We start from the raw sequence: 21,104 nt of genomic DNA, 5'->3' as shown, positions 1-21,104 counted from the left end.
TACCACTGGTTTGGTGTCGGACCAATGTGGTGCCTATATTTAAAAAGGGATCAAAGTCTTTGCAAAGTAACTATAGACCTGTTAGCTTAACTTCTATAGTCGGGAAGATACTGGAGAGTTTAATAAAAGACAACATAGTTAATTTCTTGCTGGAAAAAAATATTTTAAGCAACAGACTGCATGGATTCATGAAAGACAGAAGTTGTCAAACAAGCCTGATTTCTTTTTATGAGGAGGTAAGTAAAACCTTGGACAGAGGGGTGGCTGTGGACGTAGTATACTTGGATTTTGCAAAAGCATTTGACTCAGTTCCCCACACACGGTAATGTGTAAGGTAAAGTCTACAGGCTTGGAAAGATCAGATTGTAAATGGATAGAAAACTGGCTAAAAGATAGAATTCAGAGAGTAGTGGTTAATGACTCTTACTCTGAATGGTCTAGGGTTATTAGTGGTGTACCCCAAGGTTCAGTGTTGGGACACTTGCTTTTTAATATCTTTATCAATTATATATGATCTGGGATTACAAGTGCCATTTCAGCCTTTGCAGATGACACCAAGCTTTTCACATGGAATAACTTCTTTACATGGTGTCTCCAACTTACAAGCCGACCTCAATGCACTGTTTCATTGAACAACTATGTGGCAAATGAGGTTTAATGTTGATACATGTAAAGTTATGCACTTGGGGGCTAGGAACATGCATGCATTATACATACTATGGGGAGCAGAACTGGGGGAATCAATGGTGGAGAAGGATCTGGGTGTTCTGGTAGATCATAAGCTTAATAATAGCATGCAATGCCAAGCTGTGGCTTCCAGAGCAAGCAAAGTTCTTTCTTGTATGAACAGAGGCAAGGACTCCAGAGAGAGATATCATTTTGCCCCTGTACAAATCATTATTAAGACCTCATCTGGAACATGCAGTTGAGTTTTGGGCACCAGTTTTTAAAAAGGATATTGGGGAACTGGAGAAAGTGCAGAGAAGGGCAACCAAACTGATAAGAGGCATGGAGGAGCTCAGCTATAAGAAAAGTTGAGAGGAACTGAATGTATTCTCTCTTGAGAAGAGAAGACTAAGGAGGGATATAATCAACATATATAAATACATGAGGGTTCCATACAGTGAACTTGGGGTTGAGTTATTCACTTTAGGGTCATCACAGAGGACAAGGGGGCACTCTTTATGTCTAGAGACAAATACAAAAAGGTTTCTTCACAGTAAGAGCTGTGAAAATGAGGAATGAACTCCCTCCAAAGGCGGTTCTGGGCAGCTCACTAGATTGCTTTAAAAAAGGACTGGACTCTTTCCTATGTATACACAATATAACTGGGTAATAATATTTATAGGTAAAGTTGATCCAGGGAATATCCGATAGCCTCTTGGGGGATCAGGAAGGAATTTTTTCCCCCTGCTGAAGCAAATTGGATCATGCTTTGCTGGGGTATTTCGCCTTCCTCTGGATCAACAGCGAGTATAGGATTGTGTATATGGGATTGTAGAGTTGTGTTTTCTCTACTGGTTTTAGTTTTTTAAAAGTTGAGTTGGATGGACTTGTGTCTTTTTTCAACCTCACTAACTATGTAACTATATGTAATCATGTAACTATGACCCATACTATCACAAGGGATGTTGTTCATCCCTTGTGATAGCAATAAAAGTGATCAAAAAAACTAAATTGAAAGACAGTGTAAAATGTTTTAAATAAAATAAATAATAAAATAAGGTGAACGCATACATAAGTCCTGCACACATATGTAAACAGTGATTGCATCATGGGTATGCGCACAGTGTGTGCTGGGGTGCCTGGGTACACCCTGATCACCCTGTGCAATGCCGATTCCCCCAGCTTCCCTCCTCTCCGGAAGGGCTTGGTAAATATTTAATAAACTGCCCTTCCTTATCTGAATGAGCACAGTGAGTGATCTGTACTGATCAGTCCTGTCTTTATTCTTAATTGAAGCATAGTAAACTCTGTTTACTGCTGGCTGCAAAGAAAGAAACTGGGGAATCTCTGTCCCCAGTTTCTTTCTCTGTCTCAAAGTGAGACATCAAAATAATAGGGCTCCTAAAAAAATTATAAAAAAATGAATAAAAAATAAAATTGTTAAAAATAATAATAATAAAAAAAACTACTGGCACCAATTTTTCCTCTACTGACACTGTCCACTGCTCTTCTGATATACACGCATGTGTGTTTTGGCTCAGGGATGCACGCCCTAATGCAATAGGCTGCGCACACCAATGGATTGCATCACACATGTGAGATATCACCGTAAATGTCAGAGTGAAAGCAATAATTCTAGCATCAGACCTTCTGTGTAACTCTAAACTGGTAACCTGTAAAGGCTTTTAAAAAGTCACTTATGGAGATTTATAGGTACCGTAGTTTGGCACCATTCCACAGGCATACACAGTTTTAAAATGTGATATGTTAGGCATCTAATAACTTGGCATAGCATCTTTTATATTTACCAAAAAAGGTATTATATTGTGTTTGTGTGCACTAAAATTTACTAAAGTGTATTATTTCCCCTAAAATTTGTGTTTAAAAAAAACACTGCACAAATATGGTGTAACATAAAAAAATGCAAAACCCATCATTTTATTATCTAAGGCCTCTGATAAAAAATATATACATATATAATGTTATTAGGTTCTATGAAATTTTCTAGCAAAAAATTATGATTTTTACATTTAGGAGAGAAGTGTCAGAATGGACCTGCTAGGGAAGTAGTTAAACATAATATTGACTATTTTTTGTTGTTATTTCAGGAAAACCATTTGAAAACTCTGTGACGGTGACTGCTGCTGTGGCCAATATCATTATCTCTATCGTACTGGGCAATCGCTTTGACTATGACGATCCCACACTGTGCAGGCTTGTGACAATTATTAGAGAAAATATTAAAATCATAGGCTCCCCAATGGTACAGGTATGTTCACCTTTACTACAACAAGAAATGATGGGTGGATGCTGCTGGTTATTTCTATTATTTGCTCGAGAGACTCTCCTCAATTTCCTGGTGCCTCTGTGGCAGCATACCTATGGTTGGTTTCTCCGCCCACAGTCAACCCACAATCAACTCACAATCAGGACCACGTTAACTCTATAAATAAAAGACAGCATCCTACTCACTCCATTCTTTTTCTGTCCTCAAGCCTACAGAATCACATGTCAGCAACAGCCTTGTCTAACCGCTCCGGTGCATTCTTTCCTGTAGTGAACTCCCTTTTCTTTATCATGGGAAACAGAGCAGCCATAATAATTACTATGTGGGTTATTCGTCACCTATAGGTGCATGGACACTGGCAGATCAGTCACACAGGAAGTCCTCCCCTATTTAACCACTCCTACACAGGAAGTACCTCCGTTTTTATTTGCCAGTGTCTGTAAGGTGGTGGTCACTGGTGTTATACATGTGCTCTTGGAGCATACTTAGAGGTGTGGACAGTTCTGTTAAGAATCAGGGACTTCAATCAGATCCAAGCTGTCAGCCAAAATGGATGGTACCCGAGCCTTATTGGATAGGAGAGAAGATTCCTCGAGGTATGCCTGTAATGCAGCCTTACGGCACTGGACCCTGCGTAATGAATCCCTGAGCAGTGTTTGTTCTGACCAAGGTGTTTTCCTGCAGGGTGCTATACAGGTTCAGGGGAGTGGGCACCAGATTAAGGGGGACTCAGTCCCTGAAGGTATTTTATGACTGAGCCCGCTGTGATGGGTGAAGATTGGACTCCTGTTAGCTCAGGGTCCTGCAGCAGGAAGGGTAAGTGTGCATTTTTGCAGTTTCTCTTAGAAAAAAAAAAAGAGAGATCTGTCGGCAGGTCTTTCTCCCAGTGGCTACTGTGGGCAGTGTACTGTTTATGCCCTTTGTCTTTCTCAGGAGTATTGGACTACAGTGTCTCCTCCAGCCACTAGAGGGTGCAGGTTTGCTCAGTGTGGCTTACTACTGTATTGACCTGAAGTAGAAAGGTGGACATTTTTGGTGGACCATGTGGACTGAAGGATCAGCAAGGCCTCTGAGACATAACTTCAGCCCATGGCTACATAATGAAATGTGGGTACTTTTTATGGGAGAGCTAGGTGACCAGTCAAGTCATGGTTATATACTGTATAACGGTATACTTGTATACTTACTGCTTAATCCAGGGGACTTGTACAACTGTCTGTCGATACACCCCCCTCCAGGAACTTATTTTTAGGCTGTATTGAAGCAGCATTGAGGCTGCATTGGAGCCTATGTGCTTGGCTAATCCTGCAAAATGAGTTGGGGCAAGTGCAGTTGAGCTGGTGCAGCATAGTAAACATGTTTGCGTAAACACATGCTTGATTACTTACATAAACACATGCTTGCTTACTTACATAAACACATGCTTGCATAGGTACGTATTTGCATGGTTTTTCATGAACACAGGTTGCATAAGCACATGCTGGCATAAACGCATGCTTGCTTACATATATGTTTGCATAAGCTCATATTGCATAAATGCATGGACACTTGTTTTCATGTTTGCATGAAATGCATGCTTGCCTTTGCATAAGTGCATGTTTGCATAAATGCATGCTTGCCTGGACGCATGTTGCATAAATGCATGCTTTCTTATTGTGTGGATGCATGTTTGCATGGATGCATGTTTGCATGGGTATGTGTTTGCATGGACATGTGTTGCATAGGCACGTATTTCCATGTTTGCTTAAACATGTGTTTGCATAAAAGCATGCTTTCCATAAATGCATGCTTCCATGAACACATATTGCATACAAAGCATATTTTTATTTGTACTGCATACATATGTGCTTATTTGCTTTGAACTGCATACGTATGTGCTTATTTGCCTTGAACTGCATACCTATATGCTTATTTCTGCATGCATATATGCTTATTTGCCTTGAACTGAATGCATATATGCTTATTTGCCTTAAACTGCATGCATATATGCTTAGTTAAATTAAACTGTTTACATATGTGCTTATTTGCCTTGGACTACATACATATGTGCTTACTGCATTGAATTGCATACATAAATGCATGAATGGCAAGAATACTTATATACCTGCGTATTGGCATACCTAGGTACCTTCATAATGGCAAACGTGGGTACCTGCATACTTGCATATCTACGAGGTTGCATAGCTGTAGACCAACGTTTTATTGGGCCTGCATCCTCGGGGGATTGCATATTAGGTTTTGGCTAAAATAGTTGCTATATTTTTTACCTGTTACGCCAGCTGAAATGGCTCCAGAAGGGAGAGGCAGCTGGGGGGAGGCAGGTGCACTGCTCTCAGGTTAAGTGATCTGGTGGTGTCCACATCTCCTGATGTCCATTGGTTTCTGGTACATCTGAGCCACTGTGGTGTTTGGCATTGCAGTGTTTCCCGACTCACTCATTTTTCGCCAAATGGACTGCGGCCGCATCACCCTGAACATGCCTGATCGCCATTGATCGGAGCCTAAGCAGGATCAAACCTGGTTAGTACTTGGATAGGACTGCCTGGGAATACCAGGTGCTGTAAGCTTTCACCTCCTCAGTGAGGAAGGCATCTGAGGCTGCTGTGTTTTAAGAGTATCTTGAGCCAGAGGATCAGACTCTGAGGTGGGTTGCTCCATCTTTAGCCAGCAGAAACCCACTAGGTTAAGTACACCTCTTGGGACCTCCTGGGTCTGCCACAATGTCATAAGTCTTTTGCCTTGCATTGGTTTTTAGAGCAGAAGCTATGAACTCTTTATAATAAAACACTTGAATGGTAGCGGTTCCAAAATCAAATAGGGACATGAGGTCTATCTTAAGATCTCAAGCCACTGGCCATCCTTCTGTCTCAGTTAGGCACGGTCTGTTCAGTGAAGACCTCTTTGCGAGAGATAGATTTCGAGGTCCATAGTCATCAATGATGCATATCTTCATGTGCTGTTTTTTTCCAGGCTCACCAAAGGGTTCTGCAATTGTAGAATTCTGTCTTTTTTAATTTGTGACTTGCCCCTTCGAGTTAGCCACAGCTCCCAAGGGTTAACAAAGCTCCAAGCCCCGGGAATGGACTTGCTGAAGTTGCAGGGGGGTGTCAATCTTGGTATCTTGGTAGGGTTGTTTTCGATACATTTCTGCAGGAGAAAATTCTAGGTTAAAGCATGTTCCCTAAGGACAGTCCTAATCCAAGTTTTTTTGTAGAAAATTATTCCCTCAGTCTGGAACAAGAAGATCTAAGCATTTTATTGAAATAGGGCTCTGTTCCCCTGGTGTTGCAGAGCAAAAATTGGTGGTTGATCCAATTGGTTTGAAGGCTTCAGTTCGGTGGACTTGTTTTCCACAGGAGAGAATACTGCTCATCGATATCTTAAAATGTTTGGCCAGTACACCTTGCTTTAGATTATTGGACAAACCAGTTGTAGGTTCAATCCAAAAATGCCTCTAAAGTGACATATAATCAACCACCAAGGCTGAACCAGGAGTCGTGCAACTCTGGAAGGGAACCACATTCTGTCGGGGCCAGAACAGCAAGTGCTGTCTCTGTCACCAGTACATATTCCAGGTATAGAAAAATGACAGGGGGGTTTTCCATTCATCAGCAACTAATGCCGGGACCACATGGTCCTTGCTTCCTGAAATATTTTGTGGCAACCTGTCAATGTTGAACTCTGCAGGTGGATCTACTGGATTCCAAATTCTACAACAAGTTGGACAGGTTGTGTCCGGGATGAGAGTCCAACTGGAAATAGGGGTAGATGCACTGGTAACACCTTAGGGACCAGTTCTATCTAATGGATGCCTTCCCTCTGTGTTGGCTACTACCACATCTTTTGGGAAAAATCCGGGAGGTGGTAACACTGATAATAGTGTTAGCCGAATTAGCCCAGGAGGGCTTGGTACTGTGACATAGCATTGGACACTTCCAGTCCAGCTGGACCTAATGGTCTTGAGTCCTGTTATCTCTGCTCTGTTGAGTGGCTGGAAGCCGTCTTCAGGGAACTTCAATTACAGGACTTGGAAATATTTTATGGCTGGGGTGAAGCCAGGACCTGGCACCCACAGATATGTGAGTGGGGATTTTATTATTTTCTCCAATCTGGAAGGGAAGTAAGATTGGCTTTAAATACCATTAAGGGTCAGATTCGTCCCTATCCATTTTTTTCTAGAGGCCGTTGTTTCTCCCTCCTTGATTTATACTTCATACAGAGTGTAACGCAGACAGTCCCGCCTGTCAGGCCCCCTTGTGTCCTTGGGACTTGAATCTTTTTTGCTTAGAGTGGTTTCTAGTTTTCACTTGATTTAGGACAGTGTCTTGCCTTTCTTTTCAAATCCTCAGTTGGAAAGGAGTAAGATTGCTGCATACTATGGAGGTAGTTCAGGCAGTCATGGTTTACTTGAATTGTCCACACGGGTCAGGAAACCTGGTTTCTGCTGCCAGCAGAGCACAGGAAGGGCAGGAGGCATCTAAGTTAATTATTTTTTTTTTTCATGAAATCCGCCAGTTAATTAATCAAGCCTATGACTTGAAAGGGCAAGTCCCCCACCCCTTTTTGGTGAGAACGCTCGCTACCAGGTGTATGGGGGCATTTTGGCCCATCAGGTGTCAGTGGCTCAGGTGTTTAGGGCCACTACATGGTCTTTGGTTCATACATTCACAGGATTTTACTACACGGATATCAAAGCCAGTAAGGATACTGCTTTGGCCACAGTATGTTATGGGTGGCAGAATATGTCCTTCTCAGGTGGCAGTTTTTGTGATTGTGTCTCCCTCCCCTCAAGGGCATTGCTTTAGGACACCCCACATAGTAATTAGTATGACTGCTCTGTGTCCCGTGAAGTATGATAAAGAAAATTTGATTTTTCCTACAGCTTACCTGTAAAATCCTTTTCTTGGAGTACATCGTGGGACACAGAGGTCCCGCCCCTCTTTTTTTGGGATATTTATTGCTTTGCTAAAAAACTGAGGTACTTTCTGTGTAGGAGGGGTTATATAGGGGAGGACTTCCTGTTTGATCGATCCGCCAGTGTCCATTCACCTATAGGTGGCGCATAACCCACATAGTAATTATTATGGCTGCTCCGTGTCCCATGATGTACTCAAAGAAAATAATTTTACAGGTAAGCTGTAGGAAAAATACAATTTTCTTAGACTGCTCAATGTACTAAAAAGTGGGGGAGCCCTCTTTTCTGTGGAACTTTTCTGGGCATACCTGAGTACATGGTAAGCCGTCCGGGTGATAAACTCTGCTGGAGTTTTCACAAGTGTCTCCAGGCCTCCATTCCGGCATCTTCTCCCTCTCACTTTCCTGTAAATCATGCAGGCTGGGGGAGGGGGGCCTGTAAGCCAGCCTGTCTTCTGATACGTATGATGGAGCAAAAGGCGCTTAGTGTCAGGGGTGCTTCGCGCAGTGGATTTTTCTCATTGTGGAGGGCATGTTTTTCTCATTGGCACCATGATGCAGAGTAGGGTTATTATAAAAACCATCCTCAGGCAAATAAATTCAAGGAGGCCTGTTCTGCCCCTCTATAATATGAATCCAGCCCAAGGATCTGGAACTGCGTAAAAAATAAAAAAAAAGTGGTTCTTTTTGTTCACTCTTCTTACTGCTGGTCCCACGCCTCCCTGGTGTGTATGTTTTCTAATTGCATTCCCTTTTTTCTTCATCTTTTCTCTGCAACCAGTCACAGAGTAGAAAAGATCCTCAACATGCTACTAAGTAAGGGCTGCATATTACAGGTAGAGTGCACCCCCTAAGGAGCCGCAAGTAAACTGGGAAACACCCAATGTCCAACTTGCATCACTCCTGTGGCTACCAATCCCAGCACAATCTCTTCAGGCACTGCGAACCAGCCTGGCTGCAGCTGCCCCTTTTACTAGCCCTCCAGGCTAGCTTCTTCCCACAGTCCTCCAGACTGACATTCACCAGCCCACCCGGCTGACTCTCAGGGGATTTCTCAGAGTCCTGACCGGCTCCCGCTGTCCTCTCTCCTTGCTCCTGTGCCTACAGGAAGGGCTTCCTCTGTGTGTTTTGGTAGGATACTTCCAGCAGCTAAGCCCCAGGCCCGAGAACATCCCCCCCCCTCCAGACTAGAGGGCACCCTCAAGGGCCGCCGGCAGATTCCTCAGCATTCCATCTGAGTCACCAAGATTTCTGAGCCAAACTTAAAATGGAGTTCCACCCAAAAGTGGAACTTCCACTTATCTGATTCACCCCCTCCGGTGCCACATTTGGCACCTTTTGAGGGGGAGGGGATAGCGTGTACCTGTATTTGACAGGTACCCTGTTCCCACCTCTGTCGGACATTCCTACGGCGAAGTACGTCACCAGTACGTTTCCCCCTCTCTTCCTCCCTCCTCCTCCCCCCGCTACTGGGCCTGTAAGAGAGCACAGTGTACTTCGCACATGCGCAGTATGGAACGGGCTGTGAAGCCACAAGGGATCACTGCCAGGTTTCCCTACCGGCAATGGTGGCGGCAGCACCCGACAGCCAATGGAAAAATCGACTGGGGTGCCGACATCGCTGCATTCCAGGACAGGTAAGTGTCCAAATATTAAAAGTCAGCAGCTACAGTATGTATAGCAGCTGACTTTTAATTTTTGCAAGGGGGGGGCTGAACTCCGCTTTAAATTTTTCTACATACCAACGACCTAACATACTATAGGGTGCTACACTAAGATAAATTATAAAAAAAAAAAAAAAAAGAAGAGCATTGGGCATGGTTCATAGAACCTTTTTCTGTTTTTCTCATTTGTTGTTTGACAGCCCGCAATGCCATTTGTCCTGCAAGAGATAAGACAGTCATGGCAGACCCAGACACACATGGGAACTATCCATTTCTTCCCCTTAAGGCCCGTACACACGTACCGATAGTCGGCATACAAACGTCGGCGGACGAAAGATCTGCCGATTGTACGCGTGTTAGTATGGTGCCTCCGACAGATGTCTGCGCACAATCCGCGGACAAAAGTCTTTCGTGCAAACATGAAAATTTTTGTCTGCGGACACCAGAACGGACGATTGTTCGCCTGTCAGTACAGAATTCGGCCGACAGACCGCAGATTTGCAAGACTGGGCATGCTCAGAAAATTAAAAACACAGGGAAAGTTAACCATTACATGACATCACTTCTGCAGTCAGCTGAAGTCTGCAGACAAAATTCTTGTGCTGTCCTTGTGCTGTCTTTGCACTTTCAACAGACACCGACATCCCGGGGAGAAAAGACGAACATTTGTATGCCGACGATCGGTACGTGTGTACGGGGCTTTACTCTTCCCACAGATCACAGAGGTCATCTCATCATACCTCTAAGCTAACTCTAACACCAGTTCCAAGGCTAATACCTCAGAGGATAACCCAGCCCCTTTTGACTTTGTGGTTATTGAACTCTTTGTAGCCACTGTGAAGGAGGCAATTCAGTGAGAGGAAGTTTCAGAACCCCATCAAAATCCAGAAAATTATTTTTCCAATTAAAGAAGAAATCCCCAGTGTTCCCGCTTATAGACGAGATAAAGGAGGTAAACCTAGATGAATGGAGGAAAGTGGATAAAAGGCCGGTCGCTCATAATAGGTTCCACAAGCTATATCCCTAAGCAGAACCAGACGCCCAGTTTTTTTATACAGCCCCCACGGTGGATATTTCCGTCATGAGATTGGCATGAAATACAACCCTCTCGCTAGAAGACGCTGTCTCCTTCAGGGATATCCTCAATTGCAGGATTAATTTGGATTTGTAAAAAACGTATCAGGCGGCTGGCGGGTCCTGCAAGCCAGCAGTGGCTCTCACCTCAGTTTCAAGAGCAGCCAGAACGTGAACAGATGATATGGAGATAGCCCTTTGACAGGATATAGACTCTGAATATATCAACAAAGCTTTACCTGAGCTGAAGCTATCTTTGGATTTAATCGGGGAAGTGGCCATAGATATACAGACGTGCTCGGACTGAACAATGCTATATTCTATTACAGCGAGAAGAGCTCTCTGGCTGAAGCCGTGGTCAGCTGACCCCTCTTCAAAACAAACATGATGTAGAATTCCGTATGATGGTAAGGCTCTGCTTGGCAAATAGCTAGACAAAGCAATCAGCAGAGTCACTGGAGTAAAGAGTGGACTGATTCCCCAGGATAAGAAAAGAAGGAGGAAGTTTGCAGCTAGGGCATCATTTCAGCAAAAGTCTAGGGAGGCAAGAACATATTGACCTAGTAAAGTGTACAGAAGAGGCTGGAAGGGCTCTCAAGCCACCTTTCTAAAATTGGCGAAGTCTAAAGCAACCTCTTCCACTCAAGATGGTCAAAAGTCTTTTTGACTCCTGGCCCACCCAAACTGGCCCAGTAGGTAACTAGTTTGGGTGGAAAACTGTACAGATCAGTGAGTGATCTCCACAATTTAGCAGGGTCACTCCTGGAAATTCAAACATCATCCACCACGAACATCCTTTCTACTGCCCAGAGTCCCGAGATTGCCAGAAAAATCTGAAATTCTACATCAGTTTATCTAGTCGCTGATTTAACAGCAGGCAGTGGTTCTGGTCCCAGAGTCAGCGAAATTCTCAGGCTTTTACTCTCTGGTATTCCTAATACACAGGAGATCAGGTGGCTGGAGGTCAATGTTGGACCTGAAGAGATTTTGCTTCAAAATGGAATCGCTTGATAAATCCATACTAGCCATCCAGCCTGGAGATTGAATGGTCTCCATAGATGTCAAAGATGCCTATTTGCACGTTCCAGTCCACCTCGATTTCCAATCTTATCTAAGGCTCAAAATGAACAATCTTCACCTCCATTTCCAGTGTCTGCCCTTTGCCTTCCTAACCATGCCGAAAACTTTTACCAAAGGTGTTAGTAACAATTTTTGCCCCCCTTTAAGAGCGGGGAGTTTGGGTACTGCATTACCTAGATAACATCCTTATCTTGTCCTATGACAGAGAAACTCTGACAATTCACCTACAGGAAGTTATGAACACTTTGATCAGGGTGGCTAATCAACCATGCCAAGAGACAGTTCATTCCCACACAGAAGATGGTAAACCTGGTGCCCTATTCGACACGCAAAAATGATCAGTATCCCTGGAAAAGGTTCCTGTAATCAGAGAAAAGGTGGGCAGAGCATTGTTGAACAAGAGCATGTTAGCATCAGATAGCCTCAGTCTTCTGGGGTCTTTCTCTGCCTGCATCCCAATGATAAAGTGGGCCCATTGGCATCTGCAGGCTTTCCAAAAAGGGTTCTTATCTCAATGGAGAAGAAAAGCTTTGATGCAGAGGATAATTATAACTCTGGACATGAAGTCCAGTCTTTGGTGGCGGAGAAGAACACTGCAGAACCATTGACTCATTGGCCACACCTTCTGAACTATTCCTACATCCGACACAAGTCAGTTTGTTTGGGGCGCCCACTGAGAAGGCAAAATGGTTCAGGGAAGGTGGCAGTTTAACACTTCACATGTAGTTTCCAACATTATGGAACTGAAGGCGGCTTGGATGGCTATTTCACCCCCTAGCCCCTCATATCACAGGGAAATCTCTCCTATTACAGATGGACAACAGGGGAGTAGTTGCCTACATTCAGAAACAGAGAGGGGCCCTCAGAAAGTCTTTTTTGAAGTAAGTCTTCCTGATCTTGTCCTTGGCAGAGAGGAACTTATACAACCTCAGAGTCTCTTACATCCCAGCATTCCAGAATCATCTAGCGGACCTTCTGTTCAGAAGCTTTGCCTACAACGATGAATGGTCTCTAAACCAGGATGTATTCCAGTAGATTTGTCAAGTATGGGGTTATCCCCAGATAGATCTCTTTGCATCCCCGCTGAATGCCAAGACCCTCCTATACTTCAAAAGTTACTCAGCCCAGGAGTCCATGGGGATAGATGCTCTGGCTCAACCCTATGAGTTCAAGAGAGGATATGCCTTTCCCCCAGTTCTGTTGATCTTAAGATTTATACATCACCTGGTAGGGGAGAAAGTGAATACCTTGGCAGTTATCCCCTATTGGCCCAAGAGGCCATGGTTTTCACTCCTTGTTCACCTGTCTCTCTGCAAGCCCCTAGCTCTCCTGACACTTCAGGATCTGCTAACCCAAAGAGATTATGTCCATCTACATCCAGAAGCCCTGAATTTGAGGGTATGGAAGTTGAGCGCCGAAGGTTGGAAGATCTGGGCTGCTCCAATGAAGTAATTCAAACCGTGTTGCACGCCAGAAAAACATCTACCAATAGAACATGCTACAAGATCTGGAAATAATTTCTACACTTTGTGGAAAGGAATTATTTCGATCCCTTAAAACAAGGGATGCATAGAAATTTTTCAGTTTTTCCAATCAGGACTGGAACTGGGGTTAGGCCTTAACACCCTAAAGGTTCAAGTTTTGGCTCTGTCTGCCCTAACAGATATCGGATGGGCACTGAATCTTCTTATAGAGTGTTTTTCGGTTAAAAACCCTTTATCCAAAATTGGACCTACCTTTGGTCCTAAACCTGCTTGCAGCTCCTCCATTCATTCCAACTAAATCTTTTTTCACTGGAGGATATCACACTCAAAGCACCCTTCCTGATAGCAATCACCTCACATCGCAGACTATCAGAGATTCAAGCCCTGGGAGTTCTAAAGCCCTACATCACATTCTTCCCAGACAGGGTAGTGCTTCAGCCTATCCACCAATTTATTCTGAAAGTTCCATCCATTTACCATCTCAACCAAAAATGAAATTTACCAGCTTTTTTCGGAGGAGCAGAATTCACCAAAGCTACATGAACTAGATGTAGCAAGAACCTTAAAGCATTACAATGCTGTCACTCAGCCTTTTTGAAAGGCTCAGCATTTTTTCGTTATCTCTAATGCAGCAAGGAAAGGTCTGGCGTTATCAAAAAGAACAATAGCCAGTTGGATAGTTCAGATAATACACAGGGCATATCGGGTTAGTGGCTTTCCAGTACCTCAGGCAGTTAATGCTCACTCAACTCAAGGGATCACTTTTTCTTAGGCGGCTTTCGGCTAAGGTTTCTCCTGAAACGATTGGGAAGCAAGCTGGTCCTCATTTACCACTTTCATGTAACCTTACAGTCTAGTTCTGGCTTCTCTGACTTTCTGAGACTTCTGGAAAAATACCTTGCAATTTCCAGTTTGTTTGCCAGAAATCCTACCCTGTAAGCAAGTTATTTACAATATGTATGCTGCCATGAAGGCACCAGGTAACTGAAACATTGAATACTTATGCTAAATTAGTGTACATACAAAGAAACATCCTGCGCCAAGTTGGGTATAGAGTATTGAAGATAATTATTATATATCTGTTTATATTTCTACAAACAATATATAATAAATTATGTGAAGAAAATATAAAAGAGAGGAAATAAATATAAAGTCCCTCAATGTGCTGAGAACACTCGTGCCAACTGTGAAAAAATCGTGGATACGATCCTCTCAGAAATCAGAGTCCCATGTGCATTATCAAAATGTGGCTCTCGTGAATAAAATTTGAGCACCTTAAAGATGCCTCCACCAATGTGTCAAAAACCACTCCCAATGGTTAAACTCTTACCAGAGATTGTGGCCCCCCATTCTCGTGGTATGGGCATAAGGGATTTAAGATAACCGTAACATCACAGACCACCAAGCAAGATGGATGCTGAATAATCGCAGAGTCTCCTCTTGCACACAAATCCTCAGTGATCACAAACATAAAGAGAGAAAATCTCCACATGTGTGATAACATTTAAAACTATGAGCTTTATTCTATAGGGTAAACCTTCTCCTACTGCACTTACATAGTTATTAATAAAACAAGCACATTGGTATCATTTATAATAAATAGCTCTCAGATATCTCCTTTGCACATCGGGGGCCACTGCCAGCTCCAAATGCTGTTCCTTTTTGGGGCAAAACTGTTGTCATAATCCAGATCAGGATCCAGTCATCACACAGCTTAAGATATTTCTGAATAGCATAAAAGCTTTAAGCATGAGCACATAATGTGCAGCCATAGTCATATTCTCTGCAAGCCTTCGAATTGCTTATTCCTTCATGGGACTCTTGCAACCAAACATGATAATCCAATGATGGATCCAATCCATCCATTGAAATATTTTTTACCCTTACATGCACATTACTAAATCACTGCATCTACACTACATTACTAAACACTTAAGTATTTCTACATCCCGCTATTGAAAACCATGGATGGAAGATTGCTGTGATGTGTTCAGTTCTATTTAATTACTGCGTTAGTAAGTTCATAGTTGCCAACATTTGTAAATGATTAGGAGGGACATTTTTAAAGGTTCAAGAAGAAAAACCTTAAAGAAATTAGGGCCTGGGGGCCAACACTGGTGTCAATGGGTTAAAAAAGCCCTATTTTCGATATCAGTGGGATAAAATATTTTTTGTTTTCTTGTGGTGTTCCAGGGCACCACAAGTCTTCTGTATGGAAATTGAATTAATCGCATGAGAGTGATGTTTTGGGTGCAAAGCAGCTCCTTCTTCAAAGAACAGTGACAGCTATTAAACAAATACTGATACTAAGGCTACGTTCACATGTAGGCATTTTGGGGCGTTTTTCAGCTCTAAGGATCAGCTCAAAAAACGCCCAACAAGACAAATCCTATTCATTTCAATGGCCCCTGTTCACATCTGAGCATTCCGACGCCTTGAGCAAAATGCCCGATGCTTCAAAAAGTACACAAGCTTCTTTTTGGGCAGATTACAGGCGTTTTTGTTAGATGTCAATGCCTTCCTCCAAACACCTGCAAAAAATGCCTATAAAAATGCTTGTAAAATGCTTGTAAAAACGCCTATAAAAAACGCTTGTAAAACGTCTATAAAAAAGCAATGCCTAGATGTGAACGTAGCCTTAAATAGCACAAAGCACCAAATACGGTTAACTACCCTCCACTCCAAATAATGCCCCAGTGTGAGACCAAATAGCTAAGCAACATTCAATACGACTGCTTGCAGCCATACAAGACAAAACAAGTCCCATTGACAGTGCGAATAAAAAGCCACATTGTTGGTGTCAGTGGGATAAAACAAGCCCCAGATGATAAGTGTTTAGTAGTTACTTACCTGAACATACCCCACTGCCACTGCACTGGAACATTTGGCAACTATGCAAGTTAGCATGTGCTTTGGGGTTGGTTCACACTGGTCCAACATATGCTCCGACTTCGAGATCACGAGTTGCATGACATGTCAAAATCATTGGTTCTCTATGAGAGCCATCTTAAGTTGTCCGACTTGTGATGGTCTGACTTTGAAAAAGGTTCCTGGCACTGCGTTGGTCTGACTTGAGCACGATTGAAGCCCAATGATTTGAATGTAAGTCGCATCAAAGTCAGATCATCATCTTAACTGATCGGACTTGTGGCATGCAACTTGTGCTCTAAGGGGAACCCCACACCAAAGTTAAAAAAACAAAACAGCATGAGGGTCCCCCTCCCTCAAGACCATACCAGATCCTTTAGTCTGGTATGGATTTTGAGGGGAAACCCAACGCCAAAAAAAAAATGTGGGGTCCCCCCCAAAATCCATGTCAGACCCTTATCCAAGCATGCAGCCTAGAAAGTCAGAAAAAAGGGGGAGAACGAGCGAGTGCCCCCCCTTATGGACCATATCAGGCCATAAACATGGGGGGTGGGTATTTTGGGCAGCGGGGGCTCTGCGCCCCCCCAACCTAAAGCACCTTGTCCCCATGTTGATGAGGACAAGGGCCTCTTCCTGACAACCCTGGGTGGAGGTCTGCGTGATGGGGGCTTATCGGAATCTGGAAGATCCTGCCCCCCCATGTGAATGAGTATGGGGTTCATTGTACCCCTACCTATTCACCAAAAAAAAGAAGTGTAGTGTCACAAAAAACAACAACAAAAGGTCCTTTACTAAAAATTAAGAATGTTCCCCTTCGTAGCTCGAACGTGTCTTCTTTCTCTGGTTCCCGCCACTGCTGTCCTCTTCTCCATTCACTGATCTCTTTTGCCTCTTCTGATGTCTTCTTCCTCCAGTCTTCTCCATCCACTGATGTCTTCTCCTTCTTCTAATGCCTTCTGCCGCCGCCGACTGGCTAAAAACAAAAAAAAATTCTCAGAAGCTGGCTCCCTCTGTTGTGTACCCCATTCTCATTCACATAGGGGGTCAGGATCTGGGGGTCCCCATTGTCAAAGATTCCGATAGAGCCCCCTGCCCACAGACTCCCACAACCAGGGTTGTCAGGAAGAGGCCCTCGTCCCCATCAACATGGGGACAAGGTGCTTTTGGGTGGGGGGCACAGAGCTCCCCCTGTCTCAAAGCACCCACCCCAAATGCTGAGGGCATGTGGCCTGATATGGTCCAGGAGGGGAGGCATTCTCTCGTCTATCCATCCCCCTTTCAGGACCTGCTGAGCTGCATGCTCAGATAAGGGTCTGGTATGGATCTTGGGGGTGGCCTTACACAGTTTTTTTGTTTTTTGGTGTGGGATTTCCCAATAAAACCCATACCAGACCGAAGGGCCTGGTATATATCTGATGGCAACCCCTTGCCTTTTGTTTTTTTTTGTTTTTTTATATATGGCGTGAGGTTTCCTCCATACCAGAAGCAAAGGAATTGTTTTTAGTGGTCAAAGGACAAGTCGCAATCATCTCAAAGTCAGATAAAAGTCGGATCCTGTTCATTGAAGTTGCATTAAAGTCGGACATAAAGTCGACTTTAGTTTCGGAGCAGTGTAAACCCAGCCTTAACAAGCTTCCACTGCAATCTCAGGCTGCTGAGACATATGGTAGCTGATGTGTAAAACATTGAACTATTTATTTTTTTTTTTCAGTTGTACAATACATTTCCATCCCTGTTCCGATTGTTTCTTGGAAGCAATAAAAAAATCTATACAAACCTGGATGAGCTGCAAGCGTTTATTACAAAAACCGTCACCAGACAGAAGAACGAACTGGATGTTAATGATCAGAGGAGTTTAATTGATGCTTTCCTTGTCAAGCGAAAAGAGGTATAACATTTTTCCTTTGCCCTACCTGAGTTTTTGATATTTTTAATAAAGGTTTTTTAAGTCTGTCCTCAAAACTGATATTTGATCAATTAGCCTATAAGACATTTTGATGATGAATTCTGTATGAGTTTATAGTTTCAACCACCTGCTGCTTTTGAAACAGTTCTCAATTTCACTACAATGATAAACCATTTCATAGTTTTCTTCTGCATACTGGGAGCCCTAAATTCTTGACTGCTGTATCCAGAAAACTTGACAATTGCTGTCCTTGCCTCCTCTCACCTACAGTATGTTCCTGTTGACCTGTTACTATAATATGTGGCCAAACAGTAATGTGGGAAAAAGTGGGGCCATTGCCAAACATTTCTAGAAAATGTCCAAATTTGCAATTTGTAGCTCTATATTATATACATTCTAAGACAAATATATACTGTGTGAATTTTCAGGAGAAGCCGAATCCCAAGTTACATTTCACTGATGTCAATTTGGTATTTCTTGTGTCGGACATATTCGCGGCTGGAATGGAATCATCCTCAACAGTCCTCCGATGGGGCCTTCTGCTAATGGCGAAATACCCTGAAATCCAGAGTAAGTACATCGTTTTGATTGCTATTGACCTTTATTTTGGTGGAGTGCTCCTAGCTATCCAAATACTCCAGAGCCTCTCCCATTCTTTGGAACCCTCTACCTCAATCTATCTAGCTATCTCCTACTACGGGCGGCACAGTGGTGTAGTGGTTAGCACTTTCACCTAGCAGCAAGAGGGTCGCTGTTATATCCTCTTGTACCACTTGCCCCACCCTATTAGATTGTAAGCTCTTATGAGTAGGGACCGTTTAACCCTCTTATATTTTTTTGTATTGTAACTGTACTGTCTTCCTTTAGTTTGTAAAGCACTGCAAAATCTGTTGGCGCTATATACAATATCTCCCAAAAGTGAGTACACCCCTCACATTTTTGTAAATATTATATCTTTTCATGTGACAACACTGAAGAAATTACACTTTCTACAATGTAAAGTAGTGAGTGTACAGCTTGTATAACAGTGTAAATTTGATGTCCCCTCAAAATAACTCAACATACAGCCATTAATGTCTAAACTGCTGGCAACAAAAGTGAGTACACCCCTAAGTAAAAATGTCAGAATTTGGACCAAAGTTTCAATATTTTGTGTGGCCACCATTAATTTCCAGCACTGCCTTAACCCTCTTGGGCATGGAGTTTACCAGAGCTTCACAGTTTGCCACTGGAGTCCTCTTCCACTCCTTCATGATGACATCACGGAGCTGGTGGATGTTAGAGATCTTGCACTCCTCCATCTGCTGTTTAAGGATGCTCTACAGATGCTCAATAGGTCTAGAGATATGCTTGGCCAGTCCATCACCTTTACCCTCAGCTTCTTTAGCAAGGCAGTGGTCCTCTTGGAGGTGTGTTTGGGGTCGTTGTCATGTTGCAATACTGCTCTGTGGCCCAGTCTCCAAAATGAGGGGATTGTGTTCTGGTTCAGTTTGTCACAGTACATGTTGGCATTCATGGTTCCCTCAATAAACTGTAGCTTCCCAGTGCCGGCAGCGCTCATGCAACCCCAGACCATGACACTCCCACCACCATGCTTGACTGTAGACAAGACACACTTGTCTGTGTACTCCTCAAATGGTTGCCGCCACACACGCTTGACACCATCTGAACCAAATAAGTTTATCTTGGACTCATCAGACTACAAGAAATGGTTCCAGTAATCCATGTCTTTAGTCTGCTTGTCTTCAGCAAACTGTTTGCAGGCTTTCTTGTGCATCATCTTTAGAAGAGGCTTCCTTCTGTGACAACAGCCATGCAGACCAATTTGATGCAGTGTGCGGCATATGGTCTGAGCACTGACAGGTTGACCCCCCACCCTTTCAACCTTTGCAGCAATTCTGGCAGCACTCATATGTCTATTTCCCAAAGACAACCTCTGGATATGACGCTGAGCACGTGCACTTAACTTCTTTGGTCGACCATGGCGAGACCTGTTCTGAGTGTAACCTGTCCTGTTAAACCACTGTATGGTCTTGGCCACCGTGCTGCAGCTCAGTTTCAAGGTCTTGGCAATCTTCCTATAGCCTAGGCCATCTTTATGTTGAGCAACAATTTTTTTTTTATAGATCCTGTAGAGAGGCGACCCCGGGTCACTGTGTGTGTTAGCCATCTACGCCTGGTTTTGGTTAAGACAGGCCTGCTGATTGCACACCTGTGGGCTGGGTTTATATTATTCCCAGGATTAGCACTCAGGGCTCCCAGTTGGAGACAGCTGCACCCGGGCAAACAGGAGGTCTGGCCCAGGAGTCAGGAGGGCTCCCAGTTGGAGACGACTCCTCCCAAGAGAGACAGGAGGTCTCTAGGAATCAGGGGCTGCAGGTGGCAGCCAGATCACATGTGTCTGCAAGAGACAGGTGATGGCCTAAGGACTAAGGCCAGAGTGAAGCTGCCAGCTTAGGGGAGTTCATGGTCTGGGGACCAGCAAAAAGAGCAGAGGTACTGCTACTGAGAAACTGAGTGAGAGCTTGAGAGCCAGATGGGCTAGCATTTTCGGTTTACTATATTTTGACTGGGGAAGAACCCCTGCGTGGGAAATTATATGTTGTGGACTTTCCTTATTCCTTTAAAAAAAATGGTCTGCCATGCCCTTAAACCAAAGTCCTGACTGAACGTGAATCACTGGAAAAACGCATCTGCCACTGAGCTCCCCACGGCCCCACAGAGAGTTCTTTGCCATGAGGTGCCATGTTGAACTTCCAGTGACCAGTATTAGAGAGTGAGAGCGATAACACCAAATTTAACACCCCTTCTCCCTATTCACACCTGAGACCTTGTAACACTAACGAGTCACATGACACTGGGGAGGAAAAATGGCTAACTAGGCCAAATTTGGACATTTTCACTTAGGAGTGTACTCACATTTGTTGCCAGCCGTTTAGACATTAATGGCTGTGTGTTTAGTTATTTTGAGGGGACAGCAAATTTCCACTGTTATACAAGCTGTACACTCACTACTTTACATTGTAGCATGAAAAGATATAATAAAATATTTACAAAAATGTGAGGGGTGTACTCACTTTTGAGAGATACTGTAAATCTAGTAAAATAATATTGATAATAATGACCTAAACCAGGGATATGCAAACTGTGGCCCTCCAGCT

General features: G+C 43.5%; 1 protein-coding gene across 2 annotated transcripts in view; it reads left to right on the top strand.

Annotated features, from left to right (window-relative positions):
- Positions 1-21,104, top strand: part of LOC309551308 (cytochrome P450 2K1-like) — an 88,989-nt gene that overhangs the window by 51,360 nt on the left and 16,525 nt on the right. Inside the window, exons 4-6 of one of the 2 annotated variants that reach the window (XM_082251841.1) lie at positions 2,775-2,935; positions 17,749-17,925; positions 18,372-18,513. In XM_082251841.1, the coding sequence (XP_082107967.1) occupies positions 2,775-2,935; positions 17,749-17,925; positions 18,372-18,513 (480 nt within the window). The remainder of the gene's footprint in view (positions 1-2,774; positions 2,936-17,748; positions 17,926-18,371; positions 18,514-21,104) is intronic. The other variant, XM_082251842.1, reaches the window with a different exon arrangement.

The sequence above is a fragment of the Pelophylax lessonae genome (assembly GCF_965119305.1).
Source record: "Pelophylax lessonae genome assembly, chromosome: 3".
Lineage (NCBI taxonomy): Eukaryota > Metazoa > Chordata > Amphibia > Anura > Ranidae > Pelophylax > Pelophylax lessonae.
This window is presented reverse-complemented; position numbering and strand designations above follow the sequence as displayed.